This window comes from Xiphias gladius, chromosome 14 (assembly GCF_016859285.1).
Source record: "Xiphias gladius isolate SHS-SW01 ecotype Sanya breed wild chromosome 14, ASM1685928v1, whole genome shotgun sequence".
NCBI classification, from domain to species: domain Eukaryota; kingdom Metazoa; phylum Chordata; class Actinopteri; order Istiophoriformes; family Xiphiidae; genus Xiphias; species Xiphias gladius.
Window position 1 is genome coordinate 14,504,795 of NC_053413.1, and position 20,441 is coordinate 14,525,235.

At 38.3% G+C, this 20,441-nt stretch overlaps 1 protein-coding gene across 1 annotated transcript in view; it reads right to left on the bottom strand.

Moving 5' to 3' along the window:
- Window positions 1-15,839: 15,839 nt before the first annotated feature.
- tnr (tenascin R (restrictin, janusin)) overlaps window positions 15,840-20,441 on the bottom strand; it is a 169,472-nt gene continuing 164,870 nt past the window's right edge. The window contains exon 32 of the mRNA XM_040143972.1: window positions 15,840-17,222. Coding sequence (XP_039999906.1) covers window positions 17,103-17,222 — 120 coding nt within the window. The 3' untranslated portion in view covers window positions 15,840-17,102. The remainder of the gene's footprint in view (window positions 17,223-20,441) is intronic.

Here is a 20,441-nt window from a genome sequence, read left to right on the forward strand (position 1 = left end):
CTTCACTTTCTGTTCCTGTTTCCCTCTCAACCCTTGTTTCCCGTCCTCCTCCTCCTCCTCCTCCCACTTTGAGTGTGTGTTTTGGTCACAGCGTCATTGGACCCTGCCCACTTTGTGTAAGAATGGGCCCTCTGTCTGTGCTTATGTGTTTCCAGTATGGCGTGCTGGATTCTTGCGGTTGCTTGACTTTACTCAAGACTGTTGGGTAAACTGAATATGAAATAACATCACAGAAGGGCCTTTGCTAAATGTTTCTCACAAGGATTTCCACACTTAAGATATTAAAAGCAAGGCTCCTCTACATGCACTGATTTGAAAGCCTTGTAACACCAGAATAAGTTGCAGGCAAAGTTGCAGCATTTTGCATAATAACTCTGAATGACATCTTAAACAAACACCACTCCACCCATCTCAGAGCCCCATAATGGGAATGAAAAGGGGAGACGACAGCTGTCAAAGTGTGTGTATGTGTGTGTGTGCGTGTGTGTGTGCGTGTGCGTGTGTGTGTTGTGAGTACCACCAGGTGAAAGAGTCGGATGCAAGTGAGATATGAAAGAGTGAGGTCATGGGAAGTGCAGGCACGCGCACACACACACACACACACACACACACACACACACACACACACACACACACACACACACACACACACACACACACACACTCTTACTATGCCTATGGCATTGTGGTCAATGCCCTTTCAGTTCAGTCAAGCAAAAGAGGATTTTTTTTTCAAGTAGGAATAAAGAAAAAAAGCATTGTGCTACCATGAAATAGTAGTCTATGTACTCTCCTCTCCTGAAAGAGGGAAGTGGTGAGCTAATGAGTTTACTCACATACAGTATGATGTGTGCTTTTGAACATACAGTATGCCTAAAATATCAAAAGTTAAACAAGAATATTGATATTTGAAAGAAAAAAATGGACATGAACTATGATCAGATCACCACTGCTATTTTATAATGATTTACTGCAGCTACAGTAGATTGAAACATTTTGTCCTATAATCATGAAATCACTTCCTGTCCAGTGGACTGGCTGAATGTGTAGTGTGTTTTTTTTGTAGCTACGGGGCATGGTTACATAAAAATTGATGAGACAAGCCTTGCCATGTCTGCAGGTATGTCTGAGCCATCTTAGACAAATAGTAACCAGCCGCCCACATACACACACACACAGACACACACACAGACAGCCAGCTCATAGGTTACTGTCTAACTGGCAGGGCGCTACACACTGAAACTTATATCCCAGCTGCTGTTGAGGCACTACAGTGTCCAGTCACCTCGAGCAAGTGTTGATTAATGACCTCAGTGTGGCAGCACGTTCCTTGATGGAAATACTTTTTTTTTTTTTACAGCAGTTTATACGAAAATGATTTTTTACTATATATTCCATTTATTACTTTTGATTGCTACTGCAGACATACCTGCATGTAGAGGTCATCTTTTCATTGAATGGATCTGCTTTATGCAGAGATCAAACCATGCAAACCTGCAGGAGTAATGTGAAAATCTGATATTTGATCTGCTTTTCAGCCCTGAGAAGACACGAGGAATGATCTGATAAAGCTGTTAGATCCTACGCAACAATGTGCCTTTTCAGAGCTGCTGTAATTTAAAAACACAAGGTAAATTCTGTTCAGTACAAATGAGTAATAGTTGCTGGATAAATGCATCTTGAGGATTTTTTTTCTTTTTCTTTTTGCCATTTCCTTGATGGACACTGTATTTTGTTGGTATATTATAAGGACCCCATTTATACCTTTGCTTACCTCCAAGGGTAACTTATGTTCAACTTACACTGCAGTGACCCTCATATGCGTCTCATTTCCTCCATGGAAAACCTTCTCTCCATTTATACTGCATTGACCCAGTGCTATAATGGGTGTAGCTCCCATCTGGTTTATAGAAACTTCATTCTCAGTCGAGCTCACCTATGAGGGGAAAGCTCAGACAATATATCCATTTATCCAGATCGGGTCTATACCTGAACAAATTGCAGGAAAGACCACTGAGCTCACACTGGATCACTGATCATAAAACCATGATAGCGAAAAAGTGACTGTGACGTTACCAGTAGCATTAAGGAAAGCCTCATGGAATTACTGGACTGTGAAAAAAGGGCAATACAGATCACTACGACCCACTGGTTCTGCCAACACACACTGAAATATGTGTGAGTATGAATCCAGCACTGTGCACTCTGTGAGCTTTTGAATTGGAGCGCTAATGAAAAGTGACTAAAGGGTTTCTGTAGTGGAATCTGACGTGTCCAGAAATAGTCTGCTAATAAAACCATTCCCCCTAGAGGCACACCTTAGCTGTGATTCAGTCCTGTAAAATGTTTGCACCCAGCACTATGAAAACAGGCAAGACAGAGAAAGACATGATTAGTCTATATAAGGAATTGCATCTTGCTCTCAAGAAAAGCCATCTTTGAAGAGCTATTGGCTGGCATGTAAACTTGGGCTTTTACAAGGACACCTAATTGCACATTCCAGCTATGACCTTAGTCAGTTCTATTTTAACATTTAATTATGTAATAATCTCAGCATAGCTATCATATTACACAAGCTGTGGCTGGGTCTAAATATTATGTTAACATTTCTTTCTTGACTTGTAAAGAACAGAAGTTTGGTCCGTTCTGCTGCATAAATAAATAAAAAGTGATGCTGTCAACTTGCAGTAAAGGAAGTATTTTCCAGAGTGCTTCATTTTAATAAATGGACTTTCTAAGTTCCTCTTTGCTTCCCAGTATTTCCAAATACAGAAGGAACAAAATGAGACATCGTGGGAAACAAAACTCTGTCACGTTTGCCAACACTTTGGGTAACCATGGATATTTGTGTTTAAGGTAGTTAGGAAAAAAAACAGAGGAAAAAAAAAGAGGGGCCTTCATGTAAACTATGCCGATAGAAAGATTGATATTCAAAGAGCACATGGACATTTGCATGTTAAACCAAAAGTTAGACATTTTGGGAAATGCAATTATTTGCTTTCTTGCTGTGAGTCAAATTAGAAGATCGATACCACTCTCATTTCTGTACAGTAAATATGAAAATGGAGCCAGTTAGTTTAGCTTAGCAAAAAAACTAGAAACAGGAGAAATAGTTTGCCTGGCTCTGTCCAAAGCTAACAAAATCTGCCTACCGGCACACCTAGAACTCACTAATTAACACATATCTCTTTTGTTAAGTCAGTACAAAAACCGATGCATAAAAATCCTTTTTTTCCTTTTTTTTTTTTAAAGAGACTGCCAGACTATTTCTTGGAAAAGGCAAGTTACCAGGTAACTTGCAAAGACTCCAGGAGGTTACCACTCCCAGTGAGCAAATATTTTGCCACATAACCCCACGCAAGACATGGAGTTGCCATTTTTACACTTTGGCTTTTGTATAAATGTAACAAATGAGATATAAAATGGAATTTAGAGGTGCTTGTAGGTGGATTTAGTTAACCTTTGGAAAGAACAAGGCTAGTTGTTTCCCCCCCTGTTTTCAGTCTTTATGTTAAGCTAAGCTAAGCCATCTGCTGGTTGTAGCTTCTGGTATCCATCTTCTCATCTAACTCTTTGCAAGGAAAAGAATTAGAGTATTTCCCAAAAATTCAAACTACTCCTTAAAAGCTGAATAATGCAACATAATAATTGCTGTGTCATTATCTCTTTCAGACAGACTCTGACTCTTGTTTCCTACAAATAGAAATGTCTTATGTCTGACAGTGGTCTGACCTTATGTGGTCATGGGACAACCAAGAAGTGCAAGAATGCACTTCTCTTTTTTTTGTTTTGTTTTTTTCAATTGTTGTATCTTTAAAATGTCAAGACTTGCATGTAGTGTCGGCAGATTTTTAATTTCCGATTTGTAGCTACAGGAACATTTTGACAGAGCAATCTCCTCACTGTGACACATTTTCTCATCTCTGTTAATCAATGTTAACAAAACAGATAGGTGGCTAACTCAGAGCACCTCAAGCAAACAAGTTTATGTGAGAGGCTCCAGAAAAAAAAAGAAAACTCGACTACAGAAACGTCGTTTTAAATTTTTGAATATTTCTGTTGGTGTTTACCATCATGTGCTCGTGTTTACTCGCCATGGTTTTTAAAAAATGTTTCCTAAGAGCCTTGAGATTGAAATTTCTCAACCCTAACCATGTGACACTCATAATCACTTGCCATGATTATGCACACGTATCAGTAACCATGAGTTGTTTTCAGGTTTGAAGCTTGTGTAAATGAAGTTAAGATGACGAGATGAGATAAACCTCTTCTTTTTTTTATCGCAGGGTTTTTTTTTCAGTCAAGACTGACATTCCTGACATTCCTTGTAAATTCAAGGTCCTTTACAACAACTGTTGACCAAAAACAAATAAAGTAAAGCTGTAAAGCCATTACAGTAGGATTTCCATTCAATTCAGCTCAAACAGTGCATCAATGCATACGCGTTGCTGAATTGAGACTGAATTCACTCTCAAATGGCAAATGTGAACAGATATATACGAACACATTCTACTATGCTTTCTGCAAAAAAAATCAGTCCAAAGTCTTGAGCATGCGACATTCTACAGAACAAACTCGTCCCTCGGGTCACTGTAGCCCTTGAGAGACACTTTCATATGTATGTCAGCTCTCATATCTGAAAGGCTCCTGAGGACTTCTGTGTAGTTCAGCTGATGCAAGGAGCATTAAATAGCCCTGATGGCACATGGCAAAAATCAAACTCCATTTCCTATTTGGCCTAAAATCATGAATAGAAAATAGCAAGGCATCTCTTTGGAGCAGCAAAAAGAATATGGAGACATACTCAGTAGAGTAGTACTTATGTCCTTTGGTTTGATAAAAGTATCACTACAACAATATAAAAATAATCCATTATTATACACGTAAAGCCTTTCATTTAAAATCCTACAGAATTGAAAGTACAAAAGTGTACAAAAATGAAAATGAAATGAAAATACCAGTTTTCAACCTGAGTCAGTTGTAAGATGATTAAGACTAAATAAAGACTAGCTAGAAAAAAGACATACAAGACTAGGTAAAAACATAGCATATGGCTGGACCACCCTTTATCTGTTTGCTTCTCTCCTAAAGCTGCTCTCATTTACATGTTTTTCTGTTTCTGTTGTAAGGCAACAAAACAAGTATGAAATAGTGACTGAAACACACCCATTAAGACGACATGTTAACCAGCAGTCAGTTCCAAGCCATTCCCAAGCTGCTGCTCATGACTGCTAACATCCTGATTTTATAACCGTGACATCGTCTGACAAGATCACCATACTCATAAGTTAAAGAGAGCTCATTCACCTTTGTGTCAGCTGCCGTGCGGTCAATTGAATGAGACGCATAGAGAGGTTAGCCTGCGGAGGGAAAAACCCAACCACGCACTAGTGGGGCAGTACTGGCGACTCTTCTTTGGAAAGTAGCTAAGGTTTGTCCAAAAAGTCGCAAGATTTGGCGCCAAGTGCTTTTTGTGGGGAAAAGTCACTAAAGGGTCTGAAAAGTCAGTAAATCTAGGGACAAAATCGCTAAGTTGGCACACTACCTCTAAACGCCCACCTGATAGCACAATAGAAACCATTTGCACCAATTCATTTTAAAAGAGCCAATGGGGAAACTTCAGCACTCAGTCACGCAGCATTCGGCTGACCAATGGTGGACCTAAATCACTCACTCACTCACTCACTCACTCATTCACTCAGTGAGTTAAAATTAATAGAGACAGTAAATTGATGAAACATACAGTTTCTGCCATTCCAAATTATAGCAGAATAAATGCAAACTTGACTGAATAGCCCTTATCCCTCTTAAATCAGCTCAAAATAAAAGCTTGTTAACAGTATAACTAGTATTTCACTTCATCATTTGTTCTTGGTTTACCCTTTTCCTAGCCCAGCTGTCAGTCTGACTGTTTTTCTAGTCATAACCTAACCGTCTGAATCATGTCAACTCACATCTACATTTACAGGCCAACCCATTCAAGAGGTACTGTAGAGGTATGATTGCAATGTATTCTGTGGTTTCTTTATGGGTTTAGTTTGTGTACATAGAAAGAAAATACTTTAAATCTAAAACATAAATAAGTATAGGGCATAATTCACCAGTCATGATTAGTTATGAAAAAGAAAAACGGTCTCATTAAGCAGTGTTCAGGCTTCAGAGCTGCCATTCAAGCATTCATTCATTTACTGCAAGTGTTCAAGACTGTTCAAAAACTTAATAAATGTTTAGATGGATCAGTCTATTAAAAGGCGTTTTTCTCATTTTCACTTGTGATCCTCTAATTAGAATAAACGAGCAAAAAAAAAGAGGTCAAGTAGTAGAACATGATGCTCAACCAGCTCATCCCTTCTTACCTTTCATTCATTCCACTGGGCTTGTAAAATCTTCATTCCTCCCTCGTATCTGTGTTCTATATGAGGCCCTTTGCAGGCTCCTCCACTCCAACTCATGGAGCTTTGAGCATCAATAAACGCCTGATGAAAATCAAGCTGTTCACCGGCCGGTCACCCAATTAAGCCTTGTCGTTTACAACACTATCACAGAGAGAGCCTAACTGGGAGATCTGGGTTGCACCTCCCTCTTATTCAGATGCCTGCCAGGGCCTGTTAACTTTCTGGATGCAGTGAGATGTAAAGAGACTCTAGGAGTGCATGGGAGACTGGGGATGGCTCACAACGCCGCTTTTCATCAGCCTCACACCACCACCAGCTCTATGCTCGATCCTGTAGAGAGATGTGGAGACATTACCGGATGGATGGGGTGAGGAGAAGAGGGGAAGGTAGACAGAGGGACAGAGAGAGTAGAGCGGAGGAGGATGGTTCACAAATAGAAATGGATGCCTCCCGTTCCCCTCCTGTTCGGTCAACTCATAACATGTTTAGCTGCACAAAAATCAAATATACTAACATTTATGCAGCACATTTGATTTTATTATTACTGTGCAAGGAGTGGGGAAACATGAATTATGAAATTAGATTTCTATGTCTCAGACTTAATGTTCTGTTTAGCTACCTCATACTTGTCTGGATAGGTAGCCTGAGCCTTAAAATTGAAGTGGATAAACTAATTATTTTTCATGAGTTTATAGTTTTGGATGTACTTTGGTCACAATAAAAAAAAAAAAATTAGAGTTAATCTTTTTGTGCCTAAATTGCTCATAGAAAAAATGCTAAAGTTGGAGATACTCTGTGTAAAAACTTTGCAGCTTTCCAGACTCATTAAAAGTCCACATTAAATTTTGTATAAGAGCCCTCAGGCACTTTTTTAGAGGCTATTCTGGTGATTTTGCAGAGAAACCATAAGCCCTAATGGACTTAACTCAAATCCACCTAAAAAATCTATGAAGCAGAAAAAGGAGAAACTGGGATTTAGCTGAGGTAAAGAGCTGACTTACTGGAGTCAAGGAATCATCTCATGTTTGGGACAGTGTCAGTGGATGGACATGCTAGTACTGTAGCCTCAGGGGATCAGAGGTCTAGCTCCTCCAGTCCAGAAAGAGGCCGTAATAGTGGGACAGTCCTGCTCTCTTAACAATCAGTACTGTGCCAGGCGCAGCCACAGCCAGCTCTCTTGCAGATGTTTGCATTATTAAATGAAAATCTATAATTTACATGCTTTCTTGCAAAACATTTGTTGCACATCTCACTGCACAATTTAAGTTACTTCACTACTCCTGTTAATGTTCAAGTGCAGTATAAAAAATGGTCAGATTTGAGTAGCACATGGGTTGATACACTGCAACCAGGCCAGTATCTGTGTGGATTGAACCTCAGTATAACCTCAGCCACAATATTTACCAAACTGTTCTACTTCCCTCTAACTTAAGCCAAGACTTTCACATGATTAACTATAGAAAATACAGTGTGAAAGGCATAATGTTGTAAGAGAGTCCTGGATGTTATAATTCAGTCACTGTAAGCTGTGGTGAATAAGCGGTAGGGGTGGGCTGATTGATCCGCAATGTACTGATACTACTACTTTTGACTATAGATACAAGTGTCAATGGGATCGATACCAAAAACTTGGATCCATCATGTTGGATCACATCCTGGGCACATGACCATTCTGTTTAGTGATGCAATATTTACATTTTTTATCCAAGGTTAAAAACAGTCTATTGTTAAAAACGTGCAAGTGAGAAAGTCATTTACAGAGAATAGTAAAGAGAAATGCGTCATGTCGGGAAAATTACTTGGTGGTAATTAAAATATTTTCAGAAATAGCCTTTAAATGATGCCTTCACCTCATAAGTCATGACATATTTCTCCACCTTACACGATGGTACTAACAGCTGTTTTTAAAAATAAACAGTATCAATACTGATATTCAATTTGGTAATGCTGGCCCTGGTATAACTGGGTATTGTACTGAAACCTAATTTTGTGGCATCGCCCACCCCTAATAAGCGTGCTACAATTTCTCTTTGAACAATCTACTTTAAACACCTCTAGCCATGATCTAGAAGTAAGAGATAAATATGATTTAGTTCCAAAATAAAGTTAGGTAAAAATAGTTATAAGACGCAGTAAAACTGAAAATTATTTATTTTTAAATAATGTGAAAAGTAAATCTTAGATGTTAAATAAAGGACTCAAAATCTGTACTTTGCTCCATTCAGCTTTCCCTCAATCCTGACCAGTCTCCCTGTCCCTGATGCTGAAAAACACCCACACAGCATGATGCTGCCACCATTGGGATGGTATTGGCCAGGTGATGAGTGGTGCCTGGTTTCCTTAGAACTGAGGCCAAACAGTTCAATCTTGGTTTCATCCGACCAGAGAGTCTTGTTTCTCACAATCTGAGAGTCCTTTAGAGGCTTTTTTGCAAACTCCAAACAGGCTTTCACTGAGGAGAGGCTTAAATCTAGCCACTCTGCAATAAAGCCCAGATCGGTTGAGTGTTGCAGAGATGATCGTCCTTATGGAAGTTTCTCCCATCCTCACATAGGATCTCTGGAGCTCAGCCAGAGTGACTATCAGATTCTTGGTTACCTCTCTTACCAAGGCCCTTCGCCCAAGATTGCTAAGTTTTGCTGGGCGGCCAGCTTTAGGAAGAGTCCTGGTTGTTCTGGACTTCTTTAATTTAAGAATTATGGAGGCCACTGTGCTCTTGGGAACCTTCAATGCAGCAGAATTTTTTTTACAGCCTTCCCCAGATCTGTGCCTTGACACAATCCTGTCTCTGAGCTCTGCAGGCAGTTCCTTCTACCTCATGGCTTGGTTTTTGCTCTGATATGCATAGTCAGCTGTGAGACCTTTTATAGAGACAGATGCATGTCTTTCCAAATCCTGTCCAATCAATTGAATTTACCACAGGTGGACTCCAAACAAGGTGTAGAAAAATCTCAAAGATGATCAAGAGAATGGGAGGGACCTGGGCTAAATTTCTGAATACCTATGTCAATGTGATATTTCAGTTTTTCCTTTTTAATACATTTTCAAAAATTTCTAAAATTCCATTTTTGCTTTGTCATTATGGGGTATTGAGTGTAGATGGATGAGGGAAAAAAAATGAATTTAAACAATTTTAGCATGAGGCTGTGACATAACAAAATGTGAAGAAAGTCAAGGGGTCTGAATATTTTCTGAATGCACCGTACATTACCAACGAAAACACATAAAAGTATCAAAACTGTTTTGCCAGAGAATAATCTAAATTGCTATAGTAATTGTAGTATATATAGTAATAGCCGAACTTTCAGCAGCCCTCGGTCACAATTAGGTCAATAAAACAAAAAACATAAATGGATCAAAAAAGGTCAGGTGCAGGCTACAAGAAGTGAGAAGAATAAGGAAAGTGTCAAATTACCCCACCTGCTGGTTGCAATAAAAGACAATTATATTACCATTTTCCTACTGTTAATGAAACATACATTCATTTCTGGTAACTGTATGAACATTTTTGGTGCGCAGTCCTACAGTGAAGTACATCAACTATGAATACAGTTGATCAACATTTTTTATGCACAGGTGAAAGTGTGAGGTATCCATCATGTAAGCAGTAAAGCCACAGCCTTTACTGCTTTATACAGTATGAGTCTAGCAGAATGTGGCAGGGATGTCAGTCTGTTAAATCAGTTATACAGTATAGTCATGTCGCATATTTTCAGTTGTACAAGACATCCTGATCTATTGGGTCAGTTTTGAATGCAAACAACTGTACCCTATGGAGTGCTGTCATTGATTAAAGGACAAGTTAGGCACAGTATGCACTTGTGGCTAGCAGAATTTTGAGTAAATTGTGAAAAATTTATATAAAATTGCAAGAAAAGAGGAAAACATCACCCTCTGCCAGGGTAAAGCACTTGCCGGTGGACAGGCTACTGAAACTACCCAGTTCCTGTTCAAGAAATTCTACATTTATAAGTGATCCAAAAACAACCAAACATCATTTCATTTTTATTTCATAATAGAACTACAGCATCACTGATAGAGAGCCTCCTCAAAGTATAAAATCTTTTTAATGATCCAGCTGTGTTTTGTTTTGATAAAGCCTGAACTAGAGCTTATCTCACTGACCTTTACTATACACCTAATGCTGTGTTGCTCATTTATTTGCCTGACTCTAATGTATTCACAAACTTCACACCGGCTCATTATTTACCAAGTTGTTTTTGCTGACCAGACACTTGAATGGATAATTAATGGATAATTAAAACATGCGGTAATTAACCAATGAATCTTGAAACTGCTGAAATGAGGGTTTCTCTCATTGCGATAAAATCTGTATCTGCTATCATGAATGTGTGTGTATTTGTACTTTTGAATATCTTTTCTGCATGAGTAAACATGCTCAAGCCTTCAATTAATAAGACCAGATGATTCAGAAAATTAACAAGTCTGAATTTGTAGTTTTGAAGCTGAAGAGCTGAGAATATTTTGCTTAGTGGCTGGCTGTGGCTCAGGAGATAGAGCTGTTCATCCACTAATCAAAAGGTCGTGATCAGAAGGAAGTGAGGTCTGCATGTCGAAGTGTCCTTGGGCAGAGCTCTATGAATGTGTGTGTGAATGGGTGGATGTGGCTTGAAGTGTAAAGCACTTTGAGTGGTCGATAGGCTAGAAAAGCACGATATAAGTGCAGTCCATGTACCATTTACTTAATACAGTATGTTATCATTTTATTTTATTCGTTTGACTAATGCTTGGTAGCTTTAAACTAGTGCAGTTTCTCAAAAAACAGTCTAAAAAATGTTTAATACCTTCAGTAACTTCACAGTAACCATGTGATATTTCAGCAACAGCACTCATAACTTGCTAGCAGTGCAGTGCATATAGGGGAAACACAACTTTTAGTATACATTTGGGAATTTGAAGTTCAGCCAAAAAGAACCTTTTAGCTTAATTTGCCACCACCAGCTGGTTTCAGTTTGGTAGGGTCCCCAATTGTAAAGTTATCTCGCATTTATTTACAGATTGTTCAAATTTATTAAATGTGTGTGGTGATTGGGCTGCATTTGTGTTTGGAGTTTTGAGGCACGTTTCACCGTTTCTGATAGACAAATGTATGCTGCATTTAAGTGCTGGTAGAAAAATCACATGTCTGGCTTTACAGTGCTTTCATGTATAATTTCAAAATAGAAAAAAAACATTTTTCAAAAGCGATTAAATAGCTCTGATGGGAAAATAATTAAATCAATATTTTTTATGGAATATTCTGGTGTCATGTGGCTTTAACTTTGGCAACTTCAGATTCACTGACTCTGTTGTTTTCATCCATAGAATTTGGACACTCAAATAAAATGGCATACTACATGATAAATTGGAAGTGATCTGAAACACAGCCAGTGTGTTAGTAGGCTTTTGAGGTGCTGGTAGGGGGATTTTTGTAGCTTTGGACAGAACCAGCCAGATCCAGTCTTTATGCTAAGCTAAAGGGGCAGCAGCTTCATATTTAACAGTCATGAGAGTGGTTTTGATCTTTCATGGTAAGAAAGTGAACAAGCAACAATCAGTTTAGCTGAGAACTGACTTGACATGAATGGACAGCATGATTGCTGGTTTGTATTGAGATGATGATTTGGTGTTTGTTGCCTGAGCTATTAATAGGCTTTGTTTTCTGTACATCAGCTGTTAGCTTCTAGGGGTACGCTGCTTCCAAAACCCTTAACCGCTCGGACTCGAAGTGCAACAGAATTGAATGCGCCAGCGCCCTGTTATTAACACTTGTGGCTGCTGCTCAGCAAAAGTAACATATTCTTGATTTAACTGCTCTTCAGCCAGTTAATTATTTTTCATTAATTTGATTTAAAATTGGGCTCTTGCCAAAAGATCGTTCTCCACATTCACCTCTGTGAAGTTGATTAAAATTTTAATGTAGAAGGAATGTTTAGCCAATGTTTTACTACAAGTTTCCAGATGTGTTTTCATGTCCATGCAGGTCTGCAATGTCTCTGTGTGTGACCATAAATTAGAGGTCCTGGAACCAAACCACACAGGCAGACCTTTATGATGGCAACTTTCACTGTTCACTTGTAACTGCTGCTGGCCTCACTTCAGTTTTTAATGAACTCCATTTAGAGCTGTAGTTACAGTATGGTCTGGGCGTTACGGCCTAAAATTTATATCACAATATAATTTGAAGCACGGATGGTAACAGTATATATCACGGTATTTACGTTTTTCTTAAAACCACTGCCACCGCTGCTGTCTGACATAACTTGCAGATCTCTGTTTTCTGCCTGTCATTGACTTTTTAAACCCAAACCATGTCCATATAATGGAAGTTGCACCAAGTCTTTCATACCTCCTCCTCCTCCTCTTCTATGTGCGCAGCACTTTCAGCCAATTCTTCAACCCTCTTTATACAGCCTGTTCAGGGCTGGATTGTTGCGCCGTTATTCCGTCCTGCTGTTCAACCATTAGGCCGGCAGCAGATGTAGTCACAGAGCTGAATCAATGTCTGTGTAAAAGGGAGAGCCGGCATGGCTGGACAGGAGAATTATGCCGGCTTCGTATCCAAAAAAAGCACCATGGGCTGTCACGTTTTCCTGATGATTGTTCACACAGGCTGATGACGGCGAAGCCTGCAGCAAATCTTCTTCTTCTCCCTGGCAGACTAGGCACATTGTAATGCATTTCTGCCTCCCAGTTACATCATTGCCACTTTAGATCTGTGAGGGCTCTAACGGTCAGCACGGTATAGTCAAAGTCCATGGGCAAATTCATACCGGTGTACTTTCTATACTGTTTATACCGTCCACCCATAGTTACACTAACCAAAGCTCGACTTCTTTCAAACAACAGTTGACTTCAAAAATGAACAAATGACGTAAGGTTTTGTTCACGCATAGATGTTGTACATGGATGTTATGGGCTTCGTAAACACTTCACCATAAACTTTGTATGACAGCATGCAATCAGCACACACTTAACAGAGAAACAAAAGACACCAAATCAGACTATTTGAATATTTTATTAATATGTAGAAAATTTAATAAAAAAGGAACTATATAGTACATGTTTCAGTCAAACTAGAGCTAAATTTGACAGTAATATCCAAGGTTATCCAACAATAAATCCGTAGTTTCAGCATATATGAGCTTTTCAAACAGTCAAGATCACATTTTGTCAACATTTACATTTCCCTGGCAAGATTTCAAATCATTGACAGTAACTGGCTTATTTAACAAATACCACCAAACCTGGTGATAATATCAGTTAATCAACTTGTAAAACTAACCGATGAAATAAAGCCTTTTTCATTTTGATAGCATAGAGGACCTGGTGTCATTAACTATATTTTTACAATGTCGCATCAGTTACAGCGCGATTGTAAAATAAACAGCAGTGAAATAAATAGGGGGAACAGGTTTCCTTTACTGTATGAAGCTCAGTAGGCTGAGACTGAGTTTTATGTTTAAATAATGGAGGACATGCTCTTTTCAAACCTGATGTCATACAGTAGATTGAAGGGATGAAAGCATACAGTACAAACAAAATGCCAATTTAATATCCCTCTCCCCTCAAAAAGGATAGAAATATAGTACTTAATCATTTGGCTCGTATTGAGAAAAAGAAACTACTCGAGCTTACTTGATGTTAGAGGAAATACTGTCAAATTATTCATAATACCAGTAACATAATTTATGCTTTTTTTGTCTATGTAGTTCCAGGCATTTTGCTTCCATGACAAGATGGTTGCATTTGCTCAATTTCAGAGTATCTGAAAGCTCTCAATGAAAAGTAATATTACTTTTAATACAGTCATGGATGTAATGTAATGTTTGTCACAAGCTACTTATAGCTACTCTTTAAACAAATGGAAAGAAAAATATTAATAGATCATTAACCTCAAACGAAATGCAGGACAGGCTTTTCTACAGCAGGACAACTTGACTTAAACAATTTCCTTTTTTTTGGATTTTCTCATTGATTGACAGAAACAGCTTAAATTGATGAAGGATGATTGGGAAAATATGTAAAACAATTATAGATTTTAAATGACCTTTCTTCTTGACAGTTTAAAGAGCACCTTATAGTTTGCAATGAGAGAAATCACTCACAATACAAATAACATTCTGTTCCTTTTCCGCAAAGCTTCATGACCTTTGTTCCTTGTACAAAAAACACCGAGGCAAACATCATCTAAGTAGTTAATGAAAAAGGTACATAGAGAATTTTCTACTTTACTATAAATCACTATGGGAGATGGATTGTACGAGAGGCTCTTAAACAGTCACTTTGACACTGAAACATAAATCAGACCTGGGAAAGGTCACGGGTTAAAACAGTTTGTTATAAATTACATTTTAGGTTACGTTGGTTTTATTTTGCCTTTGAGGACTATTTGACTGTTTCCACAACAGCTTAGGGACCCGATAATCTAAGTTATCTACATACTCTAGAGCAACTTTTACCCAGATCAGCAAAGAAACATGTCACTACAAATCAAATTAAAACATATCTTATGACATTTACTATCAGGCTCATGTTTGCAATTTAGTCAACATGCAGTAGACGCCATCCTTCCTTAACACAACACTGGCTAAAAATACAGTGGTAAAAGTGGAAATGTTTCAGAGGGCTTCATGAATTAGCTTGCAGCTAAAGGGGAAACCCATCAAAGGACACAGTATCTTCAACTCTAGAGCTAAATTATTATATTAGTAGTAGTTTATGGAGGGGGAGAGTCACTATTGTTTTCAATTCTAAAAAGGACAAAAAACGTAAATGAAAAATAAACACAGTCGTATGATACAAGCCAGATTTGCTGGTTAATTTCAGTGAGAAAACTGAATTGAAGAAACTGACACAAATATAGAAGAATGAAATTTCCAGCTGTTCAAAGAGGGGGAAATAAATCAGTATTTGGAATATTGAATATACAGCATATGAGACCAAATGTTGCTTGCAGCGATGGTGATACTGATTTCCAAGTATCGTATTGGACAATAGATTTTGTTTTTATTGATAGTATGAGACCATAATAGAGATCTAGCCAATTTTTTGTGGTTTGTCTTCAAACAGAGTAGGCAGGAAACTAAACAAAATCGTTTCCAGAAAACAGCAGTCAACTAACTGGCACTGTGACAGTGTGAACACCGAATAACACAAAATGCTTGGTGGGCATGCTGCAGAATACGCCCACCCTAAAAAAAAAAAACATTCTCTGCCATGTTTGCTGATTTTGTTGTTTCATTGGGGATTTTAAATAGCAAAGCAAGTAAAAGAAGGGCACAGAGGAAAGGTTTGGCTCCACTCCACCTACTGTTCTGCTTTCCTTAAGTTCATTTCAGCTAGCAGTGGGGGAGAGGCCAGGTTAAAATCTGCACTATGCCCACCCTGACTTTCTTTTGCATAGAATTTAGTGTTCACATTGCATAAAGTAATGCCTGGGGACATGATTACCATAAAAGTCCTTGAAAAGTGAGACTCTATTAACAGAGAAAAAAGCTGCTTCAGTGGTGACATAATTGACTGGCATCTTTCCAAATAGCCGGCTGAGTCTTTCTGCAGATCTTTGGTTAAAAGTTACGTCTATTAGCACCATCTCTGCAAGCAATCACAGCATCTACAACAGGGGTGAAATAGATATTAAGTGTTAAGTGTAATTTGCTTGAAAGTAATATTAAATGCCCATGAACAACTAAAGAATTAAACTGAAATGAATGAACAATAGCTTTGCTGTGTTCCCACTCGTAGTGCAAATACTGTCTCAGTGTGGCTACCAATAACAATAAACTTAAATATTAATGTTTATTTTCAGTCTGCTTTAATAATAAACACAGGAAATGGTAATTAACAGTAAAACAGAGATGTAAAATAAATAAGATAGATGGCAATGAAGCTGTTGCTGGTGCACTGCTTTGTGAGTGATGATTCTGAATGTTCAGTTGCACTTTTTGATGTTAATTTCATACCTCATATCCAGTATTTGTCATCATGTTGTATGATTACATTAACTTAATATAGGCTAAAAAACCAAGGCATCAAATCATATTAAATAGATGGACTTTTGTCACAATATCAGTTATAAAAATATATATATTTTACAGTTACGGGTTTTAAGGGCATATACAGTATATTTTTCGTTAAAAGTGTTGTTATTTCGTAAAGGTTAAAATAATGCCAGATCTAGCACTCTTGAGGACATTTCTGAGCACATTTCCTCACACCCCAGGGAATGGCAAATCCCAGACTTAAAAGAAAAAAAACTTCTTGGTTTGCCTTTCCATTTTTACAGCAAATAAAACCATTGTCATTCAAAGTATTTAATAAATTACATACAGTATCTTCTATCATCTGGGTAGAAGTACAGCAGGGAAAGACAGCTAAAGCTGGGCAGGAGTAAAGATAAACAGAGTTCGGATACTGTTTCACCTTTGCTGCTATTGTAGTGCTTCTATGATCACATCCATGGTTATAACAGCTTCTGATTGTTGGTAGTATATTAATAATGGGTTGAATTATTTTACAAATGAATATTGATCAAATATGAAAAGCTTTTTGTCATAACCACTTTCTTCTTTGCAGCCTCACTAAAGAGCCTTGGCACTGTTACATTACAACATGCGTGTGCTGTCAGTGAGGCACACAGATAGCAAAAACTCGTTACTAAACATCGTCCGAACTCCATTTATCCATGACTCTGGGGCGGTTTGTTTATACAGGGGCAGACCGCCTCCTCTTGCTGCTGATGCTTCGGAAGTTGAATGGCCTCATCTTCATCTCCACAAAGGGAATAGAGAACTCATGGCCTTTCCAGTGGTACCAGTTGATACCCTGTAAGAGCGAAAGTACATTTTGAGAAGCTGCTCAGATCAACATGGCTTTTAAGGCAAGGCAAGGTGTTTGTGAAAATGACAGAAAATGTAAAATAATAGTCTGAGGATGGAAATGCTTTATTTTCAGTAGTTTATTTCAATTTCAATTAAAGGAAGCAGTCAAAGCAGGAGGGCAAAAATCCTGATTTAAGAGCTAGCACAGGTATGAACTTAGTGCAATTATAGTCTCATTCTACCCCCTGTAATCCCTGTCATCTCAACCCCCCCTCCATTTGCAGCTTTACACTTAGAGGCAATTTCTCTCTGCGTGTCTTTATGCCTGTCCATCTCTGCTCCCACTTGGTCTCATTTCATGTCATCAAAAGACGAGGAGAAACGTACAGAGCGCAGCGTGAAGAAGCTGTGATTCTAAAAAGCCTTTGTAGTTCAGCCTAATCACAGCTTCACACTACTCCTCACTGTCTTTCTTGAGCTATTTCAGTGTCTAGCTGAGAGAGAGCTACATCACACACTCTGGAAAAGCCCTCAACACTCACTCCCACCTCGCCTATACTGAACAAAAAGATGTCCATCTCAGTGTGAGAATAGAGCAGCAGGGTATTATTATTTTTAATCAAACACATTCATGCTTGTTCTGTGCTATAATTAAACTCTGCCCTTCTCCTTCAAGATATTTTTGCAATTTGAATATGAACTCGCTGGTATGAGTGTTTGGATAAACTAAAGTCCTCCTGAAAGAAACAGATGATACAGGTTAATATTAAGATACATTATGCTTCCATGTTTCATGAAAATTGGAAAAGTGGTGTAGCAGTTGGGGTCCTTTAAATTTTGACCTTTCAGTATACAGTAACTCCTCCATCAGAGCAATCAGTGTAGTAAGTATGAAAATGGATATCTGTAGCAGGCTTCAAGTCATTTAATTTACAAATCTTTCAAATGACAGTTTTTAACCTTTAATCACTATGTTCCTAATCATGCCAGTTTATGGGACTTTTGTAAATGCCAACCTACAGTGCCAAAATGCCACCCTTTTCATGGCATTGAATTGGGGCCACCAAATTTCAAAAAAACAAACAAAAAAACAAAAAACAAACAAAAAAACAAGAACAAAACAAAAAACAAAAGTTCTCACTTAGAACTGGCACCACAATACAGTGGAGGTGAAAGGTATTTCCTTTGTGTAGAATTATTAAATCTTTAAAAAATAAACAACAACATGTATTTCCAGAAACGGTGTCTACGTTACTCTCAATAATCCATAGAAATCGCTGTCAATTGTTCATTTGGGACTACTTAGGAAAACTGTTAAACAATAAGGTAAAACATGGACACTGTTTCTGGAAAGACACATTGCTATTCAAGTTTGAAGTTTGCTATTGATTTTTTTAACCACACGATCACCACAGACAAATTTCATGCCCACTGTCTTGGGGCGGCCGCTGGAATCCAAGAGACCAATGTCCGGGTGGTGGTCCCAGGGCAAAAATGAGCTGCTGGGCCACCTCTCTGAACATTGTTTACAGGTTTTTTTATGCTGAAAAACTACCTGGGCTCAGATTTCCTGTGTGGTAGTTTGATTAAATCAAATTAATTTAGGAATAGGCAACATTTAAGCACACAATTTAAAATGATGAAGGTCTTAAAACTAGATTTTGACACAGGGAATGTATATGAGACAGGACCTTAAGTTCAGGTAATAAAAGTAATAAGACTCTTATTATGTTAGCCCTTATTATGTGAGCTGCAACGATTAGACAATTGTCGATTAACAGAAAATTCATTGGCAACTATTTTGTTAATGGATTAATCAGTCATTTAGTCACCAGTCATTCTCTGGTTTCAGCTTCTTATATGAGGATTTGCTTATTTTCTTTTTCATATACAGTTAGGTCCATAAATATTTGGACAGTGACATAATTTTCATAATTACCACCACAATGGATTTGAAACAAAGCCATCAAGATGTGATTGAAGTGTAGATATTTTAACTTTAATTCAAGGGGTTTAACAAAAATATCCCATTAACCATTTAAGAAATACAGCCATTTTTATACATAGTACCTCATTTTCAGAAGTTCAAAAGTAATTGGACAATTGACAATTGATCAGTTTCATGGCCAGGTGTGGCCTGCTCCCTTATTATTTCATGACAAATTAAGAAGATAAAAGGTTGATTCCGAGTGTTGAATTTGCATTTGGTAGTTGTTCATGGGAGCTGTCAATGTGCAGTCCAAAGAGGTCTCAATGCATATGAAGGAGGCCATCATTAGGCTAAAAAAACAAAACAAACCTATCAGACAGATGGCAGAAACTTTAGGTGTGTACAAATCAACAATTTGGTCCATTTTAGAAGAGAAGCAATGCACTGGCAAGCTCAGCAACACAAAAAGGCCATGAAGGCCATTGGGAGACAACTAAAGTGGATGATCACAGAATTGTTTCCTTGGTGAATTAAAGCCCTTCACAACATCTAGTCAGGTAAAGAACATTCGAAGAGGTAGGCGTATCATTGTCTACAATCAAGAAACCCCTTCATGAATGTAAACACAGAGGGTTTACCACAAGGTGCAAACCACTGGTAACACTAAGGAACAGAAAGGACAGATTTGACTTTGCCAGAAAACATCTACAAAAGCCTGCCCAGTTCAGGAACAAGAAAGAGAAGAGTATGGAGAAGGGAAGGAACAGCTCACGATCCAAAGCATACCACATCATCTGTCCAACATGGTGGATGCAGTGTTATGGCATTGGAATGTATGGCTGCCAATGGAACTGGGTCACTGGTGCTTATTGATGCTGTGACTGCTGATAGAAGTAGCAGGATGAATTCTGAATTGTATAGGGCTATAATATCTGCTCAGATTCAGCCAAATGCTGCAAAACTGATGGACGGTGCTTCACAGTACAGATGGATAATGACCCAAAACATACTGCAAAAGCAACCCAAGAGCTTTTCATGGCAAAGAAGTGGAATATTCTTTAATGACCAAGTCAGCCACCTACTTCAACCTAAAAGACCATGCTTTTCACATACTGAAGACAAAACTGAGGGCAGAAAACCCATATAAAAGGTTGCAGCAACTGAAGGCAGCTGCAGTAAAGATGTTGGTCTCTGTAGGTGTTGGACTGTTCATTGGAAAACAAAAGTACATTAAAGACATTGCGGTGTGCTTGGAGAAATTGTAGCTAAATGCCATTTTTCCGCTATTTTATA